This window comes from Emydura macquarii, unplaced genomic scaffold (genome assembly GCF_026122565.2).
Source record: "Emydura macquarii macquarii isolate MOO-44397 ecotype Brisbane River unplaced genomic scaffold, CSIRO-AGI_Emac_v2 contig_1386, whole genome shotgun sequence".
Lineage (NCBI taxonomy): Eukaryota > Metazoa > Chordata > Testudines > Chelidae > Emydura > Emydura macquarii.
Window position 1 is genome coordinate 1,397,108 of NW_027131523.1, and position 18,665 is coordinate 1,415,772.

Genomic DNA, 18,665 nt, shown 5'->3' on the forward strand with positions numbered 1-18,665 from the left:
CGCTGGTGGAGAAGGGCCCTTCCCCCAGGCAGGGAGAGAACCCAGGTGTCCTGGCTCCCAGCCCAGGTCCCCCCGCCCTAGCCCCTAAAACCCCCGCGCTAGGAGAGAACCCAGGCAGCCGGGGACCCAGCTCCCCCCCCCCTTTACACTCAGCTCTGCCCTCAGCCGGGAAGCTGGTCATGGCTCCACCTAGGGCTGGAGTAGAGGGGCCAGGGGAGCACGGGGGGGGGGGGATCCCCGCTCCCCCCAGGCCAAGCCAACCGCCCCACACAGACAGACAGACAGACAGAGACTGGAGTCAGAGTCTTTATTTTCACAGTTCAGAGGAGAGGACGCTGCGGCCACGGACAGCAGGGGAAACTGAGGCAGCATAAGGGGAGGGACTGGCTGGGGGAAAGAGAACCAGGGATAGAACCCCCCCCCCATCTTAGCTCCCAGCCTCCCCGCTCTAACCACTAGATCCCACTACCCACCCTCCCAGAGCCCGGACAGACCCAGCCACCCCCTCACCCAGCTCACAGGAGAACATCCCATCGCTGCCCCATGGGACAGGTAAACACAGGACTGAGGGGGACAGGGATTCCCCAGGGCCCCCCCACCAACCCCTTAAGTGGGCAGCTGCCTCCCCAGGCCTGGTGTGAACTGGCAGGGCCCCAAACCAGAGTAGGGGGCTCCTGAGGAGGGGTCAGAGTTATGCGGGGGGGTACTAGAGGGCAATGTCTCTTCGGGGATCTTCAGGCAGGTCCTGCAGGCCTTGGAGTTCCCGTAGGCCCTGAGGGGAGGGAAGAGAAAGGGGATGTCATGGGGAGAAGAAAACATCAGAACACCCCCACCCACAGCATGGCGCCCCCCAGCACACAGCCCTGACTGCCAAGGAAGAGTGTTCCCTGCTCAGCCCCCCGCCCCATGGCGCCCCCCAGTGCCCAGCCCCAACTGCCAGGGGAGAGCATCGCCAGCCCAGCCCCCCGCCCCATGGCGCCCCCCCAGTGCCCAGCCCCAACTGCCAGGGGAGAGCACCCCCTTCCATCCTCTTAATCCCTGCGACCTTGTCCCGTGTTACCTCCAAGACCATCCGGATATTGGCCTTGATTCTGGCTGAGTCCTTGGTGAGGGATTCGCTGAGCCTGGGAAAGAGAGAGACGCCCCACAGGGCTGTGATGGGAACGGGGGGGCACTGCACATTCTGGGGTCCCTTTTTGCCCTGCATGGGCCGCGACCGAGGTAGGGGCACTATCAGGCTGGGTGTTGCACAGACGCAAGGAGAGACACAGCCTGCGCCCTGGAGAGCTTAGTGTCAAAATGCAGCTGCCTCTGGGGCAGGGCAACTGGGGAACTGCTGCACATAACACCGCATGAGTTGGCTTGCCCAGTTCTGGGGAGGAGCAGCTGGAGAAGAGCAGCACATAATGCCATGGGGGGACGGCTCGCCCAGCTCTGGGGAGGGGCGGCTGGGTCCCAATTGGCCGGGGATAGGATCATCTACCCCACTCACTCAGTCAGTAACCTGGTTTTCCTCTCCACGAAGCGCAGTGCCTCTGGCAGCGTCAGCTCTGCATAGAACCCGTAGCCGAGCGCCACGAAGATCATGGAGGTGTCAGGCCTGCGAGATAGGGAGATTTGGGGAGGGGGGTCATCATTCAAAGGAGGTGGGGGCCCCAGCCACACTGGGATGCCTGGATGGGGCAGCACTGGGGGACAGCAGGGAGCTGAATGGCACACCTGGTGGGGTAGGGGGTGGGGGAGGGGAAGCTTAGGGGATCTGGGGGTGCACAAGGAGGGTTTGGGGGGAGCAGGATCTGATGCTGGGGTGTAGGGGTGACGTCCCGGGGCTTGGAATCAGAGGGTAAGAGGGGCCCTAGGGGGTGGAGAGAGATGAAAGGATATAAGTGGGATCCTGGGGGGAAGGGATATAGGGAGTTCCAAGGGGGTGGAATCAGTGGGGGGGATTTGGGGGTCCCAGGGATGAGGGGCAGAGGCGGAAGACTCAGGGGGGTGGAATTGGTGGGAAGGCCATGGGGCGGCTCCAGGTGTCAGGGGATAGAGGGGTTACAGAGGGACCAGAACCCGGGTTGGCTGAACTGGGGTGAGGGAAGATACGGGGGGTGTGGGGGCTCTAGGGGGTTCGTGTGGGGTGGAGTTGGCGGAGGAGGGGGTCCCGGGGTGGAAGGTAAGACGGGAGGGTCCCGGGGGCTGCAATGGGGGTGAGGGGCCAAGCCCCAGCCGGGGGGCAGACGGGGGGCCCAGACACTCACACGTCGGCGCTGACGAAGAAGTTATAGCCCAGATCCACCTGCGTCTGCACCGCTCGCCCGCCCGCCTCCTGCCAGGCAGAGAGGGCAGCGTCAGCCGGGTCCCCCCCGCGCCCCGCCTCGGCAGCCGGAGACCCTACAATAACAGCCGGCGGGGGGAGGGGGCGGGGTTACCTGCAGACGCTCAATCACCGTCTTCAGCCAGAGGAGCTGCGCGATCTTCTCCTCCACCGCCTCCCGCTGCTGCAGCACCTGCCTGCGCACAGACAACACGGGCTGGGGGCGGGCACCGGCGGGGGGGGCCAGGCCCGACGGGGGGAGTCTCGGGGGGGGGGGAGGGCGCAGGAGCGGGGGAGGGGCTGGGCCAACTCCCCCCCCCCCCATGTCACGCGGCGTCTCGAGCGGGGGGGGGCGCTCGGGGTCGCGGGGGGAGGTCGCGGGGGGGCGGGGCTCACCACAGGTCCCGCCGCAGCACGTCGCTGACGAAGGCCTCGTAGCGCGGCACCTTCTCCGCCGGCCCCATCGCGGGCCCGCCAGTGGCCCTGGCCGGGGTCAAAGGTCACCGAGCCCCCCCCCCACCCCACACACACACACACACGCACGCGCGCGGCCGCTTCCTTCACCGTGACCCCGGAACTAGTCCCCCGCGGTCGCTCCGGCAACGAGGGCGGCTCGCCCGCCCGCCGGAAGTGATGTCCTTAGCTCACGGAAGTGACGCCAACGGACCGGAACAAGTGGGCGGGGTCTACAGCAGGTCACGTGACTCCCGGGCGGTTGGGAGCAGGCTGCCTGCGGGCGACTCGCACCGGGCCTGGTGCCGGGAACCTGCGCCGGGCCCAAGAGAGCGGGGCACCGCGGGGGGGGGGCGCCGGGACTCCTGGGTTCTCCCCGGCGCTGGAGCCTCCCCCTGGCAAGGACAAGCCCATGGGCCTCACCGGGCGTGAGCCTCGGGCGCCGCCCAGCCCCGTGCGTGTGAGGAGGGAGCCGGGCAGGGCTGTGGTGCTGCGCCCCGCCCCAGAGGTGGCTGCATCCCAGCACGGCGTTATGTGCGGCAGTTCCCCCCCCCAACGCCCCGCCCCAGAGGTGGCTGCATCCTAGCACAGCGTTATGTGCGGCAGTTCCCCCCCCCAACGCCCCGCCCCAGAGGTGGCTGCATCCCAGCAGGGCGTTATGTGCAGCTGTTCCCCCCCACCCCCCCCCCCAGAGGTGGCTGCATCTCAGCAGCAGCTGACCCGCCCTGGCTTTAACCAGGCATTTTTCACTACCGACCCCCCCCCACCGGGCGCAGGGTCCCAAAGGCCAGAAGCAGGGGGGCGGCGGCGGCGCAGCTCGCAAGGAGGGGGGCTGGGCTGGAAAAGGAAATTCTTTATATACAAGTTTTGCCACATCCCCAAAAATATTTTTCTTTCCACAAAAACAAAAAAATCTGCACAAGACACCAGGGGGAGGAGCCCCATTTCCCCGGGTAAGAAAATACCCTCTGTGCCCTGTGGGCATGCACCCCCTCCCCCGGGCACCTCTGTACAGCCACCTTTCGGCCCTGAAAGCGCTGGGGGAGGGAGGTGGGGGGCTGACCCCTCTAGTGCTGGTGCCGCCATCCCCCAGCTGCTTCTCCGCCCCCGGGCTCTCAGCAGGAAAGGGGGGGCCCTGCTGGAAGTGGGGGCCCCCTCATGTGCATAGGAACCTGGAGATAAGTTAAAACCCCCGCCCAGGGGGGGCTTATTGCTCAATACTGAGGCTAGCAGGAGCCACCTGGATACAGTAGCGGGGGGTGAAAGTGCCAAAAGGAGTGAAAGGGGGAGGGGCACAGATGGGGGGCAGAGCAGGACTCACCCCACAGATGCACATTTCCCCTGGGGATGAAAATCAGCTTGGGGGGGGCAGGAATGGGGTGTCAGCCAGCCCCCCCCCCTCAGCTGTTGTCAAGTAAAGCTCAGTGGTTTTTTGGGGGCCTGCTCTGCGACGACCCCCCCACCCCCGGCAGGATGGGGGGAGGGAGGTCCCCTGGGGCTGTGGGGCAGGAGTGAGGGGCAGTGCAGAGGTGTAGGGCGGGCTGGCTGGCTCTGAAATGCTGGCACCGGCCGCTGCCCCCACTCCTAGAAGCTGCTGGGGGGGGAACCAGCCCCCCCCCTTGGTAGAAGGGGAGCCCCTGAGCTGGCGGGGGGAGCTCCCCCCAAGGCCTGAGATGTCTTCACAGGGCAAGTCTCTGAGTGAAGGGGTGGGGGGGACCCAAGCTCTTCTCCCCCCCGCCCTGGGGGGGTCAATCCACCTCCATGGAGTCGCTGCGGCAGCCCCCCCCAGCGTCAGGGGGCCTCGGGCAGGGCGGGCTGGGGGCGCAGGGGGGACGGATCCGGTCCTGGCGCTGGTAGAAGAGGACGTAGGCGGCTTTCGACTGCGGGAGAGAGGGAGAGCATCAGACGAGCAGGGCATGCTGGGAGAACCGCGCCTCACAGGGGAGAGCAGGGCATGCTGGGAGAACCGCGCAGCATGGGAGATAAGAGCAGGAGCATGCAGGGCTAGATGAGCCTGAGCAGGGCATGCTGGGAAGGGGGCAGAGGGCCCAGCCCCTGCTGCCCCATGGGGGGCGGGGCTACACACCTCGATCTGATCCTCGGCCACGGGCGAGACGCTGCTGTCGTCGAAGTAAAACCACTGGCCGGAGTCCTTGTTCCGGGCGAACGTCGTGTCTGAGAGACGGGCAGGGGGTGAGACTCCGTGCCTATGGTGCCCCTCCCCCCCGACCCACAGCCCCCGAGAACCCCCCTCTCCTCTGCCGTCCCTCACTCCCGACCCACAGCCCCCGAGAACCCCCCTCTCCTCTGCCGTCCCTCACTCCCGACCCACAGCCCCCGAGAACCCCCCTCCCCTCTGCCGTCCCTCACTCCCGACCCCCAGCCCCCGAGAACCCCCCTCCCCTCTGCCGTCCCTCACTCCCGACCCCAACAACACCCCTGCTCCCTGCCCCGCAGCCCCCGGTGCATACAGTGCCCGTCGCGCAGGCTGCCATAGTGGTTGGAGACGGCGATGAGGTCGTATTTGTGGGGCGCGGGGGCCATGTCCGCCCGGGGCTTGATGATGAAGTCAGAGAAGTCGAGGTCACTGCAGGGAGAGGGGAGGTGTTACTGGGCATGGGGCAGGGACTGGGGGCGCTCTCTGCTGGCAGCCAGGGCCAGGCTAAGGAACCCTGGCGTCCTGGCCCAGCCCCTGGCTCAGGGCGCTCTACTGTGCCTCCATGAAGCCCAGTGGCTGATCCTATTTTCCTTCACTTCCCGTCTCAGGCTGTTGTGTGCGGCCATTCCCCCGCTGCCTCGCCCCAGAGGTGGCCGCATCTCAGCGCCCAGCTGTTGCCCAGCTTCCCCAGCCCAGAGCCAGCCGCAGCACTCACCGGATGGGGAACTCCACGAGTGTCTCGAGCTTCTCGCGGGCGAGCCGGGTGTAGGAGAAGCGCTTGAGGTGGATGATGAGGACCTCAGGCAGCGCCCAGAGATCCAGTTTCTTGGTGGCCAGCTGGTGCCGCTTGCATGTGGGGCAGTACCTGGGGGGAACAAGGGGTGGGGTGAGCCCAGGCCCTGAGGCTGATACACGCAGCCCCGCCGGCGCTGCTGCCCCCCCCCCCACCCCAAAGCACAGCCACCACCTGCACCGGCACGCGCAGGGCCCGGGGGTTCTCACCAGGGGTTCTCCTCCTCCAGCGTCTCCACCGTGGTGAACAGCTCGACGCACTCGCGCAACTTCACTGGCGGCCCCCGCTGCGTGTGGCCCATGCACTCATGCTTCACATAGCCCTGCCGGGGGATGGGGCTATCAGGGGGGAGCCCACGGAGCCCCCCTGCAGCAGAGAGTCCCGCGGGTTAACGCCCTGGCTGAGACATTCCCCCCTCCCAACCCCCGTCAGACCCTGCAGCGGAGAGTCCCATAGGTTAACGCCCTGGCTGAGCTATTCCTGCCCCTGCTCCCTCCACCCGAGTCAGACCCTGCAGCGGGGAGGCCCGCAGGTTAACGCCATCACCTCCGCCTCCTCCTCGTCGTAGTATCGCTTCTTCATGTCCGAGTCCCAATCGATGGCGACGTACGGCTGGGCTGGGGAGGGGAGAGACCATGTTACCCGCCCCGCCCTGCCGCACAGCGCCCAGGCCTCGTCCCCGCCCCCCAGCCAGCCAATCGCTGAACGGCGCCTGGGTCCCGCCCCCCAGCCAGCCAATCCCCGCCCTGCCGCACAGCACCCCAGCCCTGTCCCCACCCCCCCAGCCAGCCAATCCCCACACAGCGCCCCCCCCACCCCCCACCCCGAGGACAGACCCCGGGCCCCAGTCCTGCCCTGAGCCTGGATCAGGGCTGGCACCCCCCAGAGGGGACATGCCCCGTCCCCACTCACCGTGCAGCGTGAGGCCCTCGCCGGGCAGGGCCGGGCGCTCGCTGGTCCCGTTGGCGCTCACGGGGCGCAGGGCGAAGAGCGGCCGCCGCCGCCGGCACCTGCGTTTGGGCTGGTTGGTGGCGGGCGGTGAACGGGGGGGCGGCTCCGCCTGGGGCGGGGACGGGGTGGAGGGGCCCCCCGAACTCCCGCTGCCCCACTCCTCCCCCTCGGCCTGGCTGGCAGGGCCTTCGCCTGGCGCCTCCTCCTCTTCTTCACCTGGTGGGGGGGCGGGGGGGGGGGAGAGCTTTCAGCCGGCGTGGCCACAGCCCCCCCGCGTGCCCCACACCAACCCCCTGCCTGGGGTGCCCAGGGAAACCATGGCCCTAAGCGCATGTCCTGCCTCCCCTGCCCCACAGCGCTCCCCATTGACACCCCCTACACCCATTCCCTCCCCCAGAGGGCTCTGCTCCCCCCCTTCCCCCCCATCATTGGTGCCGTGGGGCAGACCCCAATTTCTGAGGAAGAGGAGCAGGGAGGGAACTGAGCCATTATTTACCTGGGGGGGAGCAGACAGAGTCCAGCTCACCCCCCTCCATGGAATGATGGTTCAGCCCCCCAGCCCCTCCCCCAGCTGGGGAACCCCCCACCCCACTGCTCACCTGGCCCACAATGCCACGGGACAGGCAGCCCCTCCCTCTGCCTGACCCAGCCCTGAATGCCATAGGTCCGCAGCCCCCCGACCCCCCACTCCCATGGGGCAGGCGGTACCCATTACCCTCGCTCAGCCCGTTGGCCTGGGGGCTGTACAGATCTTCCTCCTCACTCTCCTCCTCCTCCGAGCCCGACTCTGGCCGTCTCACGTAGCGCCTGCAGGCAGAGCCGGCCTTAGTGGGGGCAGAGCCACGGCCCCCGACCTCAGCCGGGGGCCCACCCTCAGGGGCAGGGCGGAGAGGGCGCCTCCAGAATCGGGGGCAGGGCCACAGCAGGGTGGGGAGGGTCCCTGGGGTCAGAGGTGGGGTGCGAGGGGACCCGGGGGGGGGGGCAGAGGTCTGGGGAGCACTCACGAGAAGGGGACCCAGGGTGGGGGGTCAAAGATCAGCGGGGGGCAAGGGTCCCAGGGGGGGGGGGGCCCGGAGCCTCAGGGATCAGCAGGAAGCAGGAAGGGGCAGGGGTCCTTGGGGCGGGTGTCAGAGATCAGTGGGGATCCCAGGGGATGAGTCCCAGGGGTGCGGGGGAGGGGTCAGATAGGGGCAGGGGTCGCAGGGGGTCAGAGGTCAGCAGGGGGCACTCACGACAGCCGTTCCAGCAGCAGCCTGTAGAGGGCGTCCCAGGACAGCTGCGCCCGCGGCACCGAGACCAGCAGCGGGTGCCCGAACAGAACCACCCCGTAGCCCGGGTCGCTGGCGCCGTCGCGGGGGGGCGCCCGCTCCCGCAGGTACACGGGCAGCACCAGCGCCCCCCCCGGCTCCGCCCGCGCCCCCGCCACCTCGTACCTGGGGGGAGAGAGCGCTGAGACACGGCCCCCCACGCAGTACCCTTGGCCCCACACACTGCCCGGTGTCCGTCCGCCCCGCCACCTCGCGCCTGGGGGGAGAGGGCGCTGAGACACTGCCCCCTCTTTGCAGCCGTGGGGGGGAGGGGCACCCCACAGACCCCTGCCCGCCCCCCACCACACACTGCTCCAGACAACACCTCCCAGCCCCCCGGGGCTCACACAAAGATGTCGTCTCTGTCCAGGATGCCGCTCAGCGCCTCGTCTGCCTGGTACAGCTTGTAGAAGCGATGGCTGAATACGTCCGCCACCATCATCTGGGGGGGAGACCAGCCCTGAGACCTGCCCCCGAAGCAGGGCCAGTACCGCCCCCGGGGGAAAGGCCCTGTGCCCCATTTCCACTCTCCAGCCAGCCAGTCCCCGCCCTGTCTGCGCCTCAGTTTCCCCGTGGACTTCGCATTGTTCTTGGGGCTGTTAATGGGGGGAGGCAGCACCCGGCTGCGGGGGCTGCAGGGAACTAGGTCGCTAAGGAATCGGCTGACGCCTGCCCCCACCCCAGCACTTCAGAGACCCAGCATGGACCCCAGGCACCAGCAAAGCCGGGGGGCTCGAGGCCGCCACAGCCCCTGGAGAGGAGAGGCCCCAAGTCCCACCCCTCACACCCAGCTCTGGGGCCGGCACCCCTGAGGGGCAGGGCAGGTACTGACCTGCTCAGCCGGGACCCCCGTGTGCTTGGCCAGAGCGATGCAGAGATCCAGCACTTTGCCAGCCTTGGGCACGACCACTCTGTGCTGCGGGGGGGGAGAAAGCCAGCGTCAGAAACACCCCTGAGCACCCCCCCGGCTCCAGCCCCCTGCTCTAACCCAATAGACCCCAGAGCCAGGGAGAGAACCCAAGAGTCCTGGCTCCCCGCCCCCCTCCACTCTAACCAATAGACCCTCCTTCCAGAGCCAGACAAAGAACCCAGGCGTCCGGGGCAGACCTGCTGGGGCTTGCGGCGGGGGTCCATGTACACGAAGAAGACCTCCATGGTGCGCTCGTGGCTGACGGGCAGGGGCACGCTGAGGTAGCAGAAGGGGTCGAAGGTGACAGAGACTTTGCCGCAGGCCGGGCACACCAGGGTGGACTTGAAGAGGCCATGGAAGATGTCCACGATGATGGAGTCGTTCCGGCGCTTGTGGTTCCGCCAGGCCTCCTCCGCCACCTCCTGGAGGGCGAGGGGATGGCAGGCTGGGACGTGCGGCACCCACCTCTGGGGAGGGGCAGCCAGTAACAGCCAAATAGAACGCCAGCCGGGCGACGCCTACGCTGAGCATCAGGGGAGCCCTCCCCGCTGAGCCTCCGCCCCACGCCCCCCCCCTCAGCGTCCAGCCCCTCACCTCGTCGGGCCGGCCGGCCGCATCCCGCAGCTCCACGTAGTCCTTGCGTTTGACCCGGTTGAGGTCTTCGTGCAGCCCGTCCAGCAGGAAGGACAGCAGCTCCTGTGCGTCGTGCTGGTGGTAGCCCAGGAACTGCGAGGCAAAGTGCCCCACCTTGGTCTGGGGGGCAGTGGGGGTCAGGCTTGGGAGGCGCCCGGCCCAGGGACTGGCAGGGTGCACCCTGCCCTCCGGGACACAGAGCCAGCCCCTCCCCAGGACCGGAGGGAGACGGGGGGCCAGTGGGGCCAGCCCCCTCCCCAGGATTTGGGTATATGGGGGACACCGGCAGTCAGCCCCTGCCCTTCCCAGTGATGGGGGTGTAGAGAGGAGATGGGGGGGAATGGAGCGGGGGGAAGGGCCTGGCACAATGGGGCTGAGGCCTTGCACATACGTGGCACGAGGGGGCAGGGTGCCCAGGGCAGGGCAGGGCAGTGGGCGATGGGGCAGCTGGTACCTTGAACATGCGCGGCACAATGGCGCGGTGATGGCCGGACCAGGCCTGCTTGACCAGGTCGGCGTAGGCCTCGGCAATCTCGCCCTTCATGCCCAGCGGGTTGCTGAAGTTCAGCTCCGCCAGGTAGTGGTTGTTGAGGAAATACTCCGTGAGGGGGGGCACATTGCTGAGACACTGCATGAGAGGAGGGGGGAGGGGTCAGCGAGGGGGGGCCCTCGAACTACTGCACCCCCACATAGAACCGAGGCGTACTTGACCCCAGCCCTGCCCCGCTCTAACCACTAGACTCCATACCCCTCCTGAAGGAGAGGAGAGAACCCAGGACTCCTGGCTCCCAGCCCCACCCGCTCTAACCACTGGACCTCACTCCCCTCCTCCACCCAGGCGAGAGAACCCAGGACTCCTGGCTCCCAGCCCCACCTGCTCTAACCACTGGACCCCACTCCCCTCCTCCACCCAGGGGAGAACCCAGCGGTATCTTCCAGGAGCCCACATACCCACCCTCCATCCCTCCCTCCCTCCACGGAGCTCATCAGCTCGATCCAGCAGAGGGCGCTGCAGCACAAGCATGGGGCTGACGCCCTCTCCTGGATGGACGTGGAATAGCAACCATGTGTGTCATGAGCCCCGTGGGGCTGACCCCAAGGGGGATTCCCTGAGCCTGGGGCAGAGAAGCTACCTGGAAGGCCGAATTCATGAAGCAGGTGTTGCCCAGGTTCGTCAGGCCGCAAATCCCCGGCTGCCCCCTGTACAGCTCCTCGTCCTCCACGGAGTTCCTCCTGGGGAGCAGAGAACGCAAGCAGTGAGGCGGGGCGGCTCGGAACATCCTCACAATGCTGCATGGGGACGGCTCGCCTGGCGCTGAGAGGCAGCCACCTCTGGGGCAGGGCGGCTGGGTTATGCTGGGACGATCACCCCCCATGAGAACGGGGCACTCACATGACATGGGGTCGAGAGCTGGGCCAGGTTCCATCCTTGTTCCGCGTCTCCATTATCACCACCTGGGGGGTGACGAGAGGCAGCTGAGTTAGTTGAACTCACCTGCCCCCAGGCTCCCTGTGGCGTGGCGTGGCACGGCGCCCGGCCCCGACTGCCAAGGGAAAGCACCCCCCTGCCACGGCGCCCCTAGCTCCTACCTGCCCCGGGCTCAGGCAGGCGTCCAGCACCGTCATGTGGATGTTCCGGAGCCGCTCACAGGATCCATCCGAGTTCTTCACCCAGAGTCGGGTCTCGTCCTCGGGGGGCACCTCGAACTGGCGCCGGGCTTCCCGGAGCACCGCGTCTGCAGGGAGGGGAGCGTTAACCCACAGGGCTGCCCGCTGCAGGCCCTGAGGGTCGGTCCCCAGCAGCTCAGCCCCCCCTCTGCCCCCGGGGGCCTGGGTTACCGATTGTATCCACGCGACTGAACTGGGCGCTGACGGGGCTCTCCATGTCGTCGTGCTGGCACAGGTACAGCTCCACCGGGTACACCTCCACCTTCTGCGTGCTGGGTAGCTCCACCACCTGCCGCCGAGAGACAGGGGCCGTGAGCCAGCCGGGGGGGTGGTGGGGGCGGCACCATCTCCTCACACCCCACCGGGGGAGCCCAGCCTAGCACCTTCTACCCCCCCGGCTGCCAGGGGGGGGGGACCCAGGCTCCTGGGCAGAGAGGATCATGGGAGGAGGGCAGAGCTGTTCTCTCCCTCCGCAGTCTCAGGACCCAGGAGTCCAGGAAGAAGCCTCTACGCCATCCGCTGTGCGAGCAGCCAGAACCAAGGGGGTGCGTCCCCTCAGCCCACCCAACTGAGCTTGGGATGTCAGGGGGCTTGTGGGCTTGGCCCCCTGGGCCTCACCGTATCCTGGCACCACCAAGCTGCCCAGCCCGCATCAGCTCCACGCGTGGTCCCAGGGGCTGGCATGCGCCACACCACTCGCCCCCCGCACGCCTGCCCTCCACGCCCTAGCGCCCAAGGATGGCCCCTCCGGGTGGGCGCCCAGCCCTCACCTTGCGTTCGATGGGCGGCTGGTCGTGCTCCAGCCCGTACCAGCTCACCAGCTTGTTCCACACGTCCTCGGGCACCAGGACATACTCCTCGGACTCCACCAGCCGCTCCTTCAGCCGGAACGACTCCAGGTCTTGGGGGGAGGGAGGGAGAGAGAGGTGAGCCCAGGCACAGCCGGGGAGCAGGGCAGGGGGCAGCGCCAGCAGCCAAGTCGCTATTGCAGGCTAATAGGATGACTGCGATCTTTAAATACCCCGGGGAATTCACCTCCGGAACTCACTGCTACATGACAGCAAACCTCGCTCCCCTGCCAGCGCCGGGCTTAGAACCCAGGCCTCCTGGCTCCCAGCCCTGCTGCTCTAACCACTAGCCCCCACTCCTCTCCCAGAGCCGACAGGGGACACAGGCGTCCTGATTGTCGGGTACCTTCGAAGAGCTCGGAGTTGTTGATGCGCCCCGGGAAGGAGCTGGAGTTCTGGTCGCCTGATTCCACGTACTCCTTCCACTGCTGGTACCAGTGATTCTCCAACAGGTACCTGGGGAGGAAGGGGGAGATGGACCCAGCTGCAGACCCCCCACAAGTACAGCTCTGCATGCCCCCCATGCATATACACAGCTGGGGCTGGCGCCCCCTAGAGCGGAAAGGCCCAGTGGCCCATTCCCCAGCCCCTGAGCCAGCCAGTCCCTGCCCTGGAGTTTAATCTCATGTTCCTGCCCAGGTTCCCTTTCGCCATCTAATCTTCCCAGCTCGGCCCTGCCTCTCCCCTTCATTTCGCCACCTTCCCCACAACTCACCCCCCCAGCCCAATCTACCCCAGAGCTGCCCACCAGAGCCACGGGAGCAGGCAGGGGGTCCCTTTTCCCATCACCCCTGACCGGAAAGAACCAACCCAGGCGATCTGGCCAATCCCAAAACAAAGAAAGCCTTCTCTGTCCCAGCTGGGTACAGGGTTCTCTGTCATTTCCTTTACCAAACTGCCATCCCTCGTTATATGTGGCTGTTCTCCAGCTGCCCCCCAGAATTGGCTGCATCTCAGCATGGGGCAAGCTGTCCCTGTGCGGCGTTATGTGCAGCTCTCCCCTGCTGCCTCGCCCCAGAGATGGCAGCATCTCAGCGCCGGGGCACAATCACACCAGGTATTATTTGCAGATGAGTCAATTAACTTTTGCTGCCTTTGCTTCCTCGTGAGTCAGGAAAGGGACTTCCTGGTTGTGTGCTGACATCAGCTACTTGCCATGAAACGACCTGCCAGCAATTTCACTCCCTCCCTTGCTGGGACCATCCTGGGACAACTCTACCTGGCTGCTACCTACATCCTAGCAGGACCCATATCTATGGGAAACAGCCACACATGATGCCGCACAGGGACTGCTCACCCGGGGCTGAGATGCAGCCACCTCTGGGCGGGGCAGCTGGGGAACAGCCACACATAACACTATATGAACGCTCTGTGCCGTTAGCTGAACAAGTAGCTGTCCTCGAGTGTAACCTCTGTCGGGAAGGGGAGGGGCATGCAGGAGCTCTGGTTTGCCCAGGACTTTCCAGGGGTAGGAGCCCTGGGACCAGGAAGGGGTCAGGAGACTAGTAGGGCTGGTCATGCTCCCACGGTGGGGTAATCAGTGGGGGCGGGGCCGGGGGGCAGCCAGCTTCCTCAGGGGCATGAGGAGACCCAGGAGAGGCGATCCCAGCGTTAGCAGGGTTGGGGGGTGCTGGGGGCAGGGGACCCCAGTATCTTGGAGTCAGTGGGGGCTCTTCTCCCTCCCCCCCCCCGTCTCCCATTTCTGGCCCTTCCCAGGCACCCAGGGAGGAGCTGTGGGGGCGGCTCACCCGATACACCCCCCCCCGGGCAGCCCCTCCTGCGCCCCAGAGACAGGATCCAGGACACCACAGCCCCCCCCACACCTCCTGTCTCCCCCCCCTTGCCCTGCCACCCTTCCCCCACCCCCGGCACCGCCGGCTCCCCCCGCCCCCCACACCAGTGCCCCTCCCCCACCACCAGGCCCCGTCCCCCGACACCAGCTCCCCTCCCCCCAGGCTCCGCCCCTCACCATCGCTCCCCCGCCCGCAGGCCGCGCTCCGCCGCCTCCACCTGGCGCCGCTGGGCCTCGAGCCCCGGGACCCCCCCGGCCGCCGCCGCCATCGCCCGCGCCCCGCCCCCCGCCGGACCGACCGGAAACAGGAAGCGGCGACGCGCCGGCCCCGCCCTCCTCTGCGCCGTCACCGCACCCAGGCCGCGCCCACCCGCTTCCGGCCACGCCCTCCGGCCGCCGCCATCGTGGGGGCGGTGCCTGGCGAGGGCGCGGGAACCGCCATGTTGGAAGTGGCGCTCTCGTGTCCGCCATGTTGAGCGTGGCAGAGCTCGGCGCGCGGCTCGTTCCGACATATTGCGCGTGACGTCCCGCGAACTGCGACGGCGCCTTAGGGCGCCATTTTGAGCGTGGCACGGAGGAACGGGCCAGAGATCACCGCCCTTGAGCATGGGGCGGTCACTGCGGGCGCCATATTGAGTGTGGCGTATAGCAAGGAGCCGCCCCACGACAGGCACATGCTGATGGGGGGGAGGGGGCTGTCGGTCGCCATCTTTGTTGTGGCAAAGAGTTGTCAGCAGAGCGGCCATCTTTGGTGTGGCATAAAACAGGCCACATGGGCGAGGGGTCCAGCAGCCCGGACGCCTGGGTCCCATGCTGGCCTCTGGGCGTTTAGTGACTTCCAGCGAAGCACCTGCCCATTGCCCCAGGGGTTTGATCCGAGTCTGCTCGGGGGGGGCAAGACGACGAGCTGGTGGGGCAGCGGGAGATATGGGGCTGGCTGGGCCCATGGGGCTGAGGCCCGGGGAGGGGGAGGTCGATGGGTCGGATCCACCCTCTCCTCCCTGCTCTGCCCCCGACAAAGGACGACGCAGGACGCCTGGGTTCCATGGAGATTTTAATGTTTCCACACACGGGCCGCGGCCCCACTTGGACACGGGAACCGGGGCTCCCTGCCCCACAGCTCGGATCCAGCCCCGCCCCAGACACCCTGATATGTACAGCTGGGTTACCCTGCGCCTACTGAGACAACCCCCCCCCCCCCCCCGACAGACAGAGCCCCACCCCCCAGCTAGACGGCTGGCAGGGGGAGGGGTGTCTCTGTCCCTACTGAATCCAGGCCAGTGCAGACACCCCCACCCATGGAAATCCAGTCCAGGATTCCCCTCTTTGTGCAAGGATCTACTCTGGCCTCCCCCTCCCTCCTCACTCTCCAGGGATCCTGTGGGATCCCCTCTTCTCCACACAGGAATCCGGACCAAGAGTCCTCCCTCCTCCCCGTGCCTGGATCCATTAGGGGATCCCCCTTCCTCTGCAGGCAGAGATCCACTCCTGGCTCTCTCTCCACCCCCCGGGGACCTGGTTCTAGTCCCCCAGCCTCTCCCGCCTGACATCCAGTCCAGGATCCTGCCTTCCTACCCATGCAGGGAGCTGATGTGGAATCCCCCTCCATGCAGGGGTCACGGCCAGGATCCCTCCCTCCTCTCTGCACAGGGATCTGGTTTCTAGCAGTAGAACCTGACACCTGCCAGGACTGGATCCCTGAACAAACCACACCCCCCAGGAAGCACCCCAGCCACAATATCCCAGCTACACTCCCTAGCCCCAGCACTGCCAGGTGCCCAGCAAAGAAAGGATTAACAGACACCCCCTCCCTCCAACTCCCACCTCAACACCTTGAGCCTTATGGGTCAGAGCAGGGGGACAGAAGGGGAAACAGGGTGAAGTCTAGGGGGCCATTCGGGGAGCTGGCTACATCTCAGCACCAGGCGAGCCATCCCCGTGTAGTGTTGTGTAGGGCCGTTCCCCAGCTGCCCCACGCCAGAGGTGGCTGCATGTCACCTGGAGGGTGTCATTCTTATGTTTATTACTATGGTTATGGCTCTCCCAGGGAAAGACTTTCCATCCTACAAGCACTACATGCTGCATATAAAAAAGCTAGATATGTACATATATACAGACACACACACATTATATATATATAGTTCGGGAGGGGTGCACTGCAGGAGGGATATAGGGACCGCCTTCAAACTGACACTCCCCCACCGGGGTTCAAACCCCTGCCCTTTACCCCAGCATTAAAGGCTTAGCCCCTCCAAGTGCAGTTGATCCCTCCTAGGCGCTAGGGGAGCCGGGAGCACACAAAGCCCTTCGCTGGGGACAGCCTGGCCCGAGTCCATCAGGGCCGCTAGTGAGTGTGGGGGCTGCAGGATGGGGCTGGAGGAGGTGGGGAGGGACATAAGGTCCAATCCTGAGCAGTGCTGGACTAGAGCACAGACAAGGAGGGATTTGCCTGAGTAACAAGTGAGTAAGGACAGAGTAATGACTGAGTAGTGTTTAACTAATGATTGAGTAACAACTCACGTAAGACTGGGCAGGGGCTGGAAAGGGACCAAATAACATTTGAGTAAGGAAGAAGTAGTGTTTGAATAATGCGGGAGTAACAAATCGATTAAGCCAAAGTAAGGGCTAGGTGTGGATCGAGTCACATTTGAGTGAGGATTTAATAACATTTGAGTAAGAGTAAGCACTCTCTAATGGTCAGAGTAGGGGCTGGGTAGGGACTGAGTAACTTTTGAGAAATGGTGGTGTTTCAGTACAGATTGAGTAGTGTTTGAGTAAGGAGGTAGTGACATTTTAGGAAAGTCAGATTACTCTTTGAGTAAGGACTGAACACCTAAGCCAGGACTGAGTAGCATCCTGGACTAAGGATGGAGTACTCTTTGGGTAAGGGCTGAGTAACACTTGTGTAAGGGCTGAGTAAGGCTGTAATTGAGGAGGTGGCAGCTGGAGACTGAACAGCCCTTGAGTACGGCTGGAACACTGTTTGGCTGTGGAATGAGTACCCGTTGAGTAAGGACAGAGTAACATTTAAGCTAAGACTGGATGGGGCTGCGTGGAGAGCCACAGCTGCTAACACAGAAGTAGGGATGGAGTAAGCACAGTGCTGTGCCTGAGTAACAGGGAAGGTCAGAGTAACATTTGATTTAGGACTGGCTATCGACTAAGCCGAGGGCGAGCAGGGGCTGGCGCAGCCGGAGTATCGGATGAGTACCCGCCCATGGCTTCAGTCCCTGCTAGTCCAGCCACCCCAGGAGCTCAGGCCTGTCCAAACCTGCGTCAGCAAGAGCATCACACTAGCGGGGGCCTCTGCCCCTTGCTGCTGCTCCACACCCTCCTCCTCCTCAGTCCATATTTAGAGAGCCAGCGGGGGCCCCTCCGCCCACGTTCTCAGCTCCTCCCCCATCGTCTCAGCCACGCTCATTGCACCTGGCGCGTCTGCATTCCTTGGTCTGCACATGGGTGACCAGCACTGGGCCCTGGGTATGAGCACGTCTCCCTCCCTGCTGGAAATCCCTCACCTGCTCCCTCCTCGCAGCGCACTGGCTTTTTGAACGTCCTCCTGTGACCGTCCCACACGCCCAGGTCACTCTGGAGGGCCCCGGCTTACAGCCAAAATTCTTCCTACTCCCCCTCCCCATGTGACCGTCCCCTTTGTCCTAGTGAATTTCATTTCTGTTACCCCAGTCCTCCAACTCAACCTGCTACTCTAACCTCCCTCCGGCTCTAGGGCGTAAGGGCCAAGCCACGTGTGACCAACCAGCTAAGGACAGCATAAAGCTTGAGTAAGGATGGAGTAATGTTTGTCTAAAGACTACGTCAGTTTTGAGCAGGGACTGGGGTAACAACTAAGCTGAGACAGGATAAGGGCTGAGTAACAGGTGAGTAGGGATTGAGTAACTACAGAATAATGTTTGAGTGAGGGCAGACTAGGCTGAATAATGAGTGAGCGTGGACTAAGCACTAAGTAGAGAGTAGCAGCCGCATAGGAGATGAAGTAGGGTAATGGTTAGGGATGGGGGCAAGTGCTGAGTGCAGCCTCTGGGAAATGATCGAGGAGGGGCTGAGTAACATATGAGTATGGCCAAGCCAGGAGCATGCTAGGGGCTGACTACAGGCTAACGTTTGTATAAGAGCTGAGGAAGGGCCAAGTAAGTTCTGAGAAAGGACTGAGTAAGGACTGAGTAACATTTGTGTAAGGCCAGAGTGGGGCTGAGTAACATTTGAGTAGAAGCCAAATAAGGGGCCAATGGACTGAGTAAGGTTGGAGTAGGAGCTAAGTAAGGGTTGAATAAGATGTTAGTGGCAGAGTAACATTTGTGTAAGGACTGAGTGGGGCTAAGTATCATCTGAGTAGGGGTCAATTAAGGGCAGAGCACTATGGGAACAGGGGCAGAGTAAGGACTGAGTAACATGATTAGGGGCAGAGTAAAATTCAAGTAAAGAAGGAGTAAGGGCTGAGTAATATGAATGAGTACAGACAGAGTAAGGGCCGAGTAACATAGGAGTAAGGGCTGAGAGAAAGATGCAGCTAGCCCCGAGTGAGCCCTGAGTACTGAGCGGGGAAGGGGAACCAACAGCCACCCCACTGAAGTCACCGGCATGAGCCGGCATTCACCCCACAGGTTGACCCAGCAGGATGTGGGGGGCGGGGCCTAGTTCAGGGGCAGAGCTAAGCCCTACAGGCAGGGACATGCGGGGGGAGGGGACTCTCCTCGGACACATCGCTCTGATGCAGAGGAGGGTGTAGATTGCAGAGGACCCCCCGCACCACTGCAAAGGGACCTACCACATCTGGGTGCACCCCCCCACCCCATACACACACACACACACACACACACACACAC

General features: G+C 64.8%; 3 protein-coding genes and 1 long non-coding RNA gene across 4 annotated transcripts in view; 1 reads left to right on the plus strand and 3 right to left on the minus strand.

Annotated features, from left to right (window-relative positions):
* Positions 1-102: 102 nt before the first annotated feature.
* On the minus strand, positions 103-2,854 carry UXT (ubiquitously expressed prefoldin like chaperone). The gene is made up of 6 exons (XM_067552307.1): positions 2,705-2,854; positions 2,424-2,505; positions 2,253-2,320; positions 1,493-1,600; positions 1,061-1,124; positions 103-772 (listed from the first exon to the last, which is right to left on the minus strand). The coding sequence occupies exons 1-6, from the start codon at positions 2,770-2,772 to the stop codon at positions 707-709; spliced, it is 456 nt and encodes a 151-aa protein (XP_067408408.1). The 5' UTR covers positions 2,773-2,854; the 3' UTR covers positions 103-706.
* A 772-nt stretch (positions 2,855-3,626) lies between these two features.
* On the minus strand, positions 3,627-14,089 carry USP11 (ubiquitin specific peptidase 11). Its single transcript, XM_067552149.1, has 21 exons — positions 13,999-14,089; positions 12,376-12,485; positions 11,952-12,082; positions 11,353-11,470; positions 11,104-11,249; positions 10,907-10,968; positions 10,647-10,746; positions 9,968-10,141; positions 9,475-9,633; positions 9,078-9,302; positions 8,803-8,886; positions 8,318-8,412; positions 7,896-8,096; positions 7,379-7,470; positions 6,625-6,879; positions 6,259-6,329; positions 5,922-6,034; positions 5,635-5,784; positions 5,233-5,348; positions 4,848-4,936; positions 3,627-4,641 (listed from the first exon to the last, which is right to left on the minus strand). Exons 4-21 carry the CDS (start codon positions 11,396-11,398, stop codon positions 4,510-4,512), a joined length of 2,310 nt encoding a protein of 769 aa, XP_067408250.1. The 5' UTR covers positions 11,399-11,470; positions 11,952-12,082; positions 12,376-12,485; positions 13,999-14,089; the 3' UTR covers positions 3,627-4,509.
* The window catches only part of NDUFB11 (NADH:ubiquinone oxidoreductase subunit B11), a 76,612-nt gene continuing 62,540 nt past the window's right edge, over positions 4,594-18,665 (plus strand). The window contains exon 1 of the mRNA XM_067552311.1: positions 4,594-4,598. The gene's annotated coding sequence lies outside the window, so the exon portion shown is untranslated. The remainder of the gene's footprint in view (positions 4,599-18,665) is intronic.
* LOC137155890 (uncharacterized) lies at positions 15,562-18,658 on the minus strand. The gene is made up of 2 exons (XR_010920615.1): positions 17,248-18,658; positions 15,562-16,677 (listed from the first exon to the last, which is right to left on the minus strand). It is a non-coding gene; the product is annotated as an uncharacterized lncRNA (long non-coding RNA).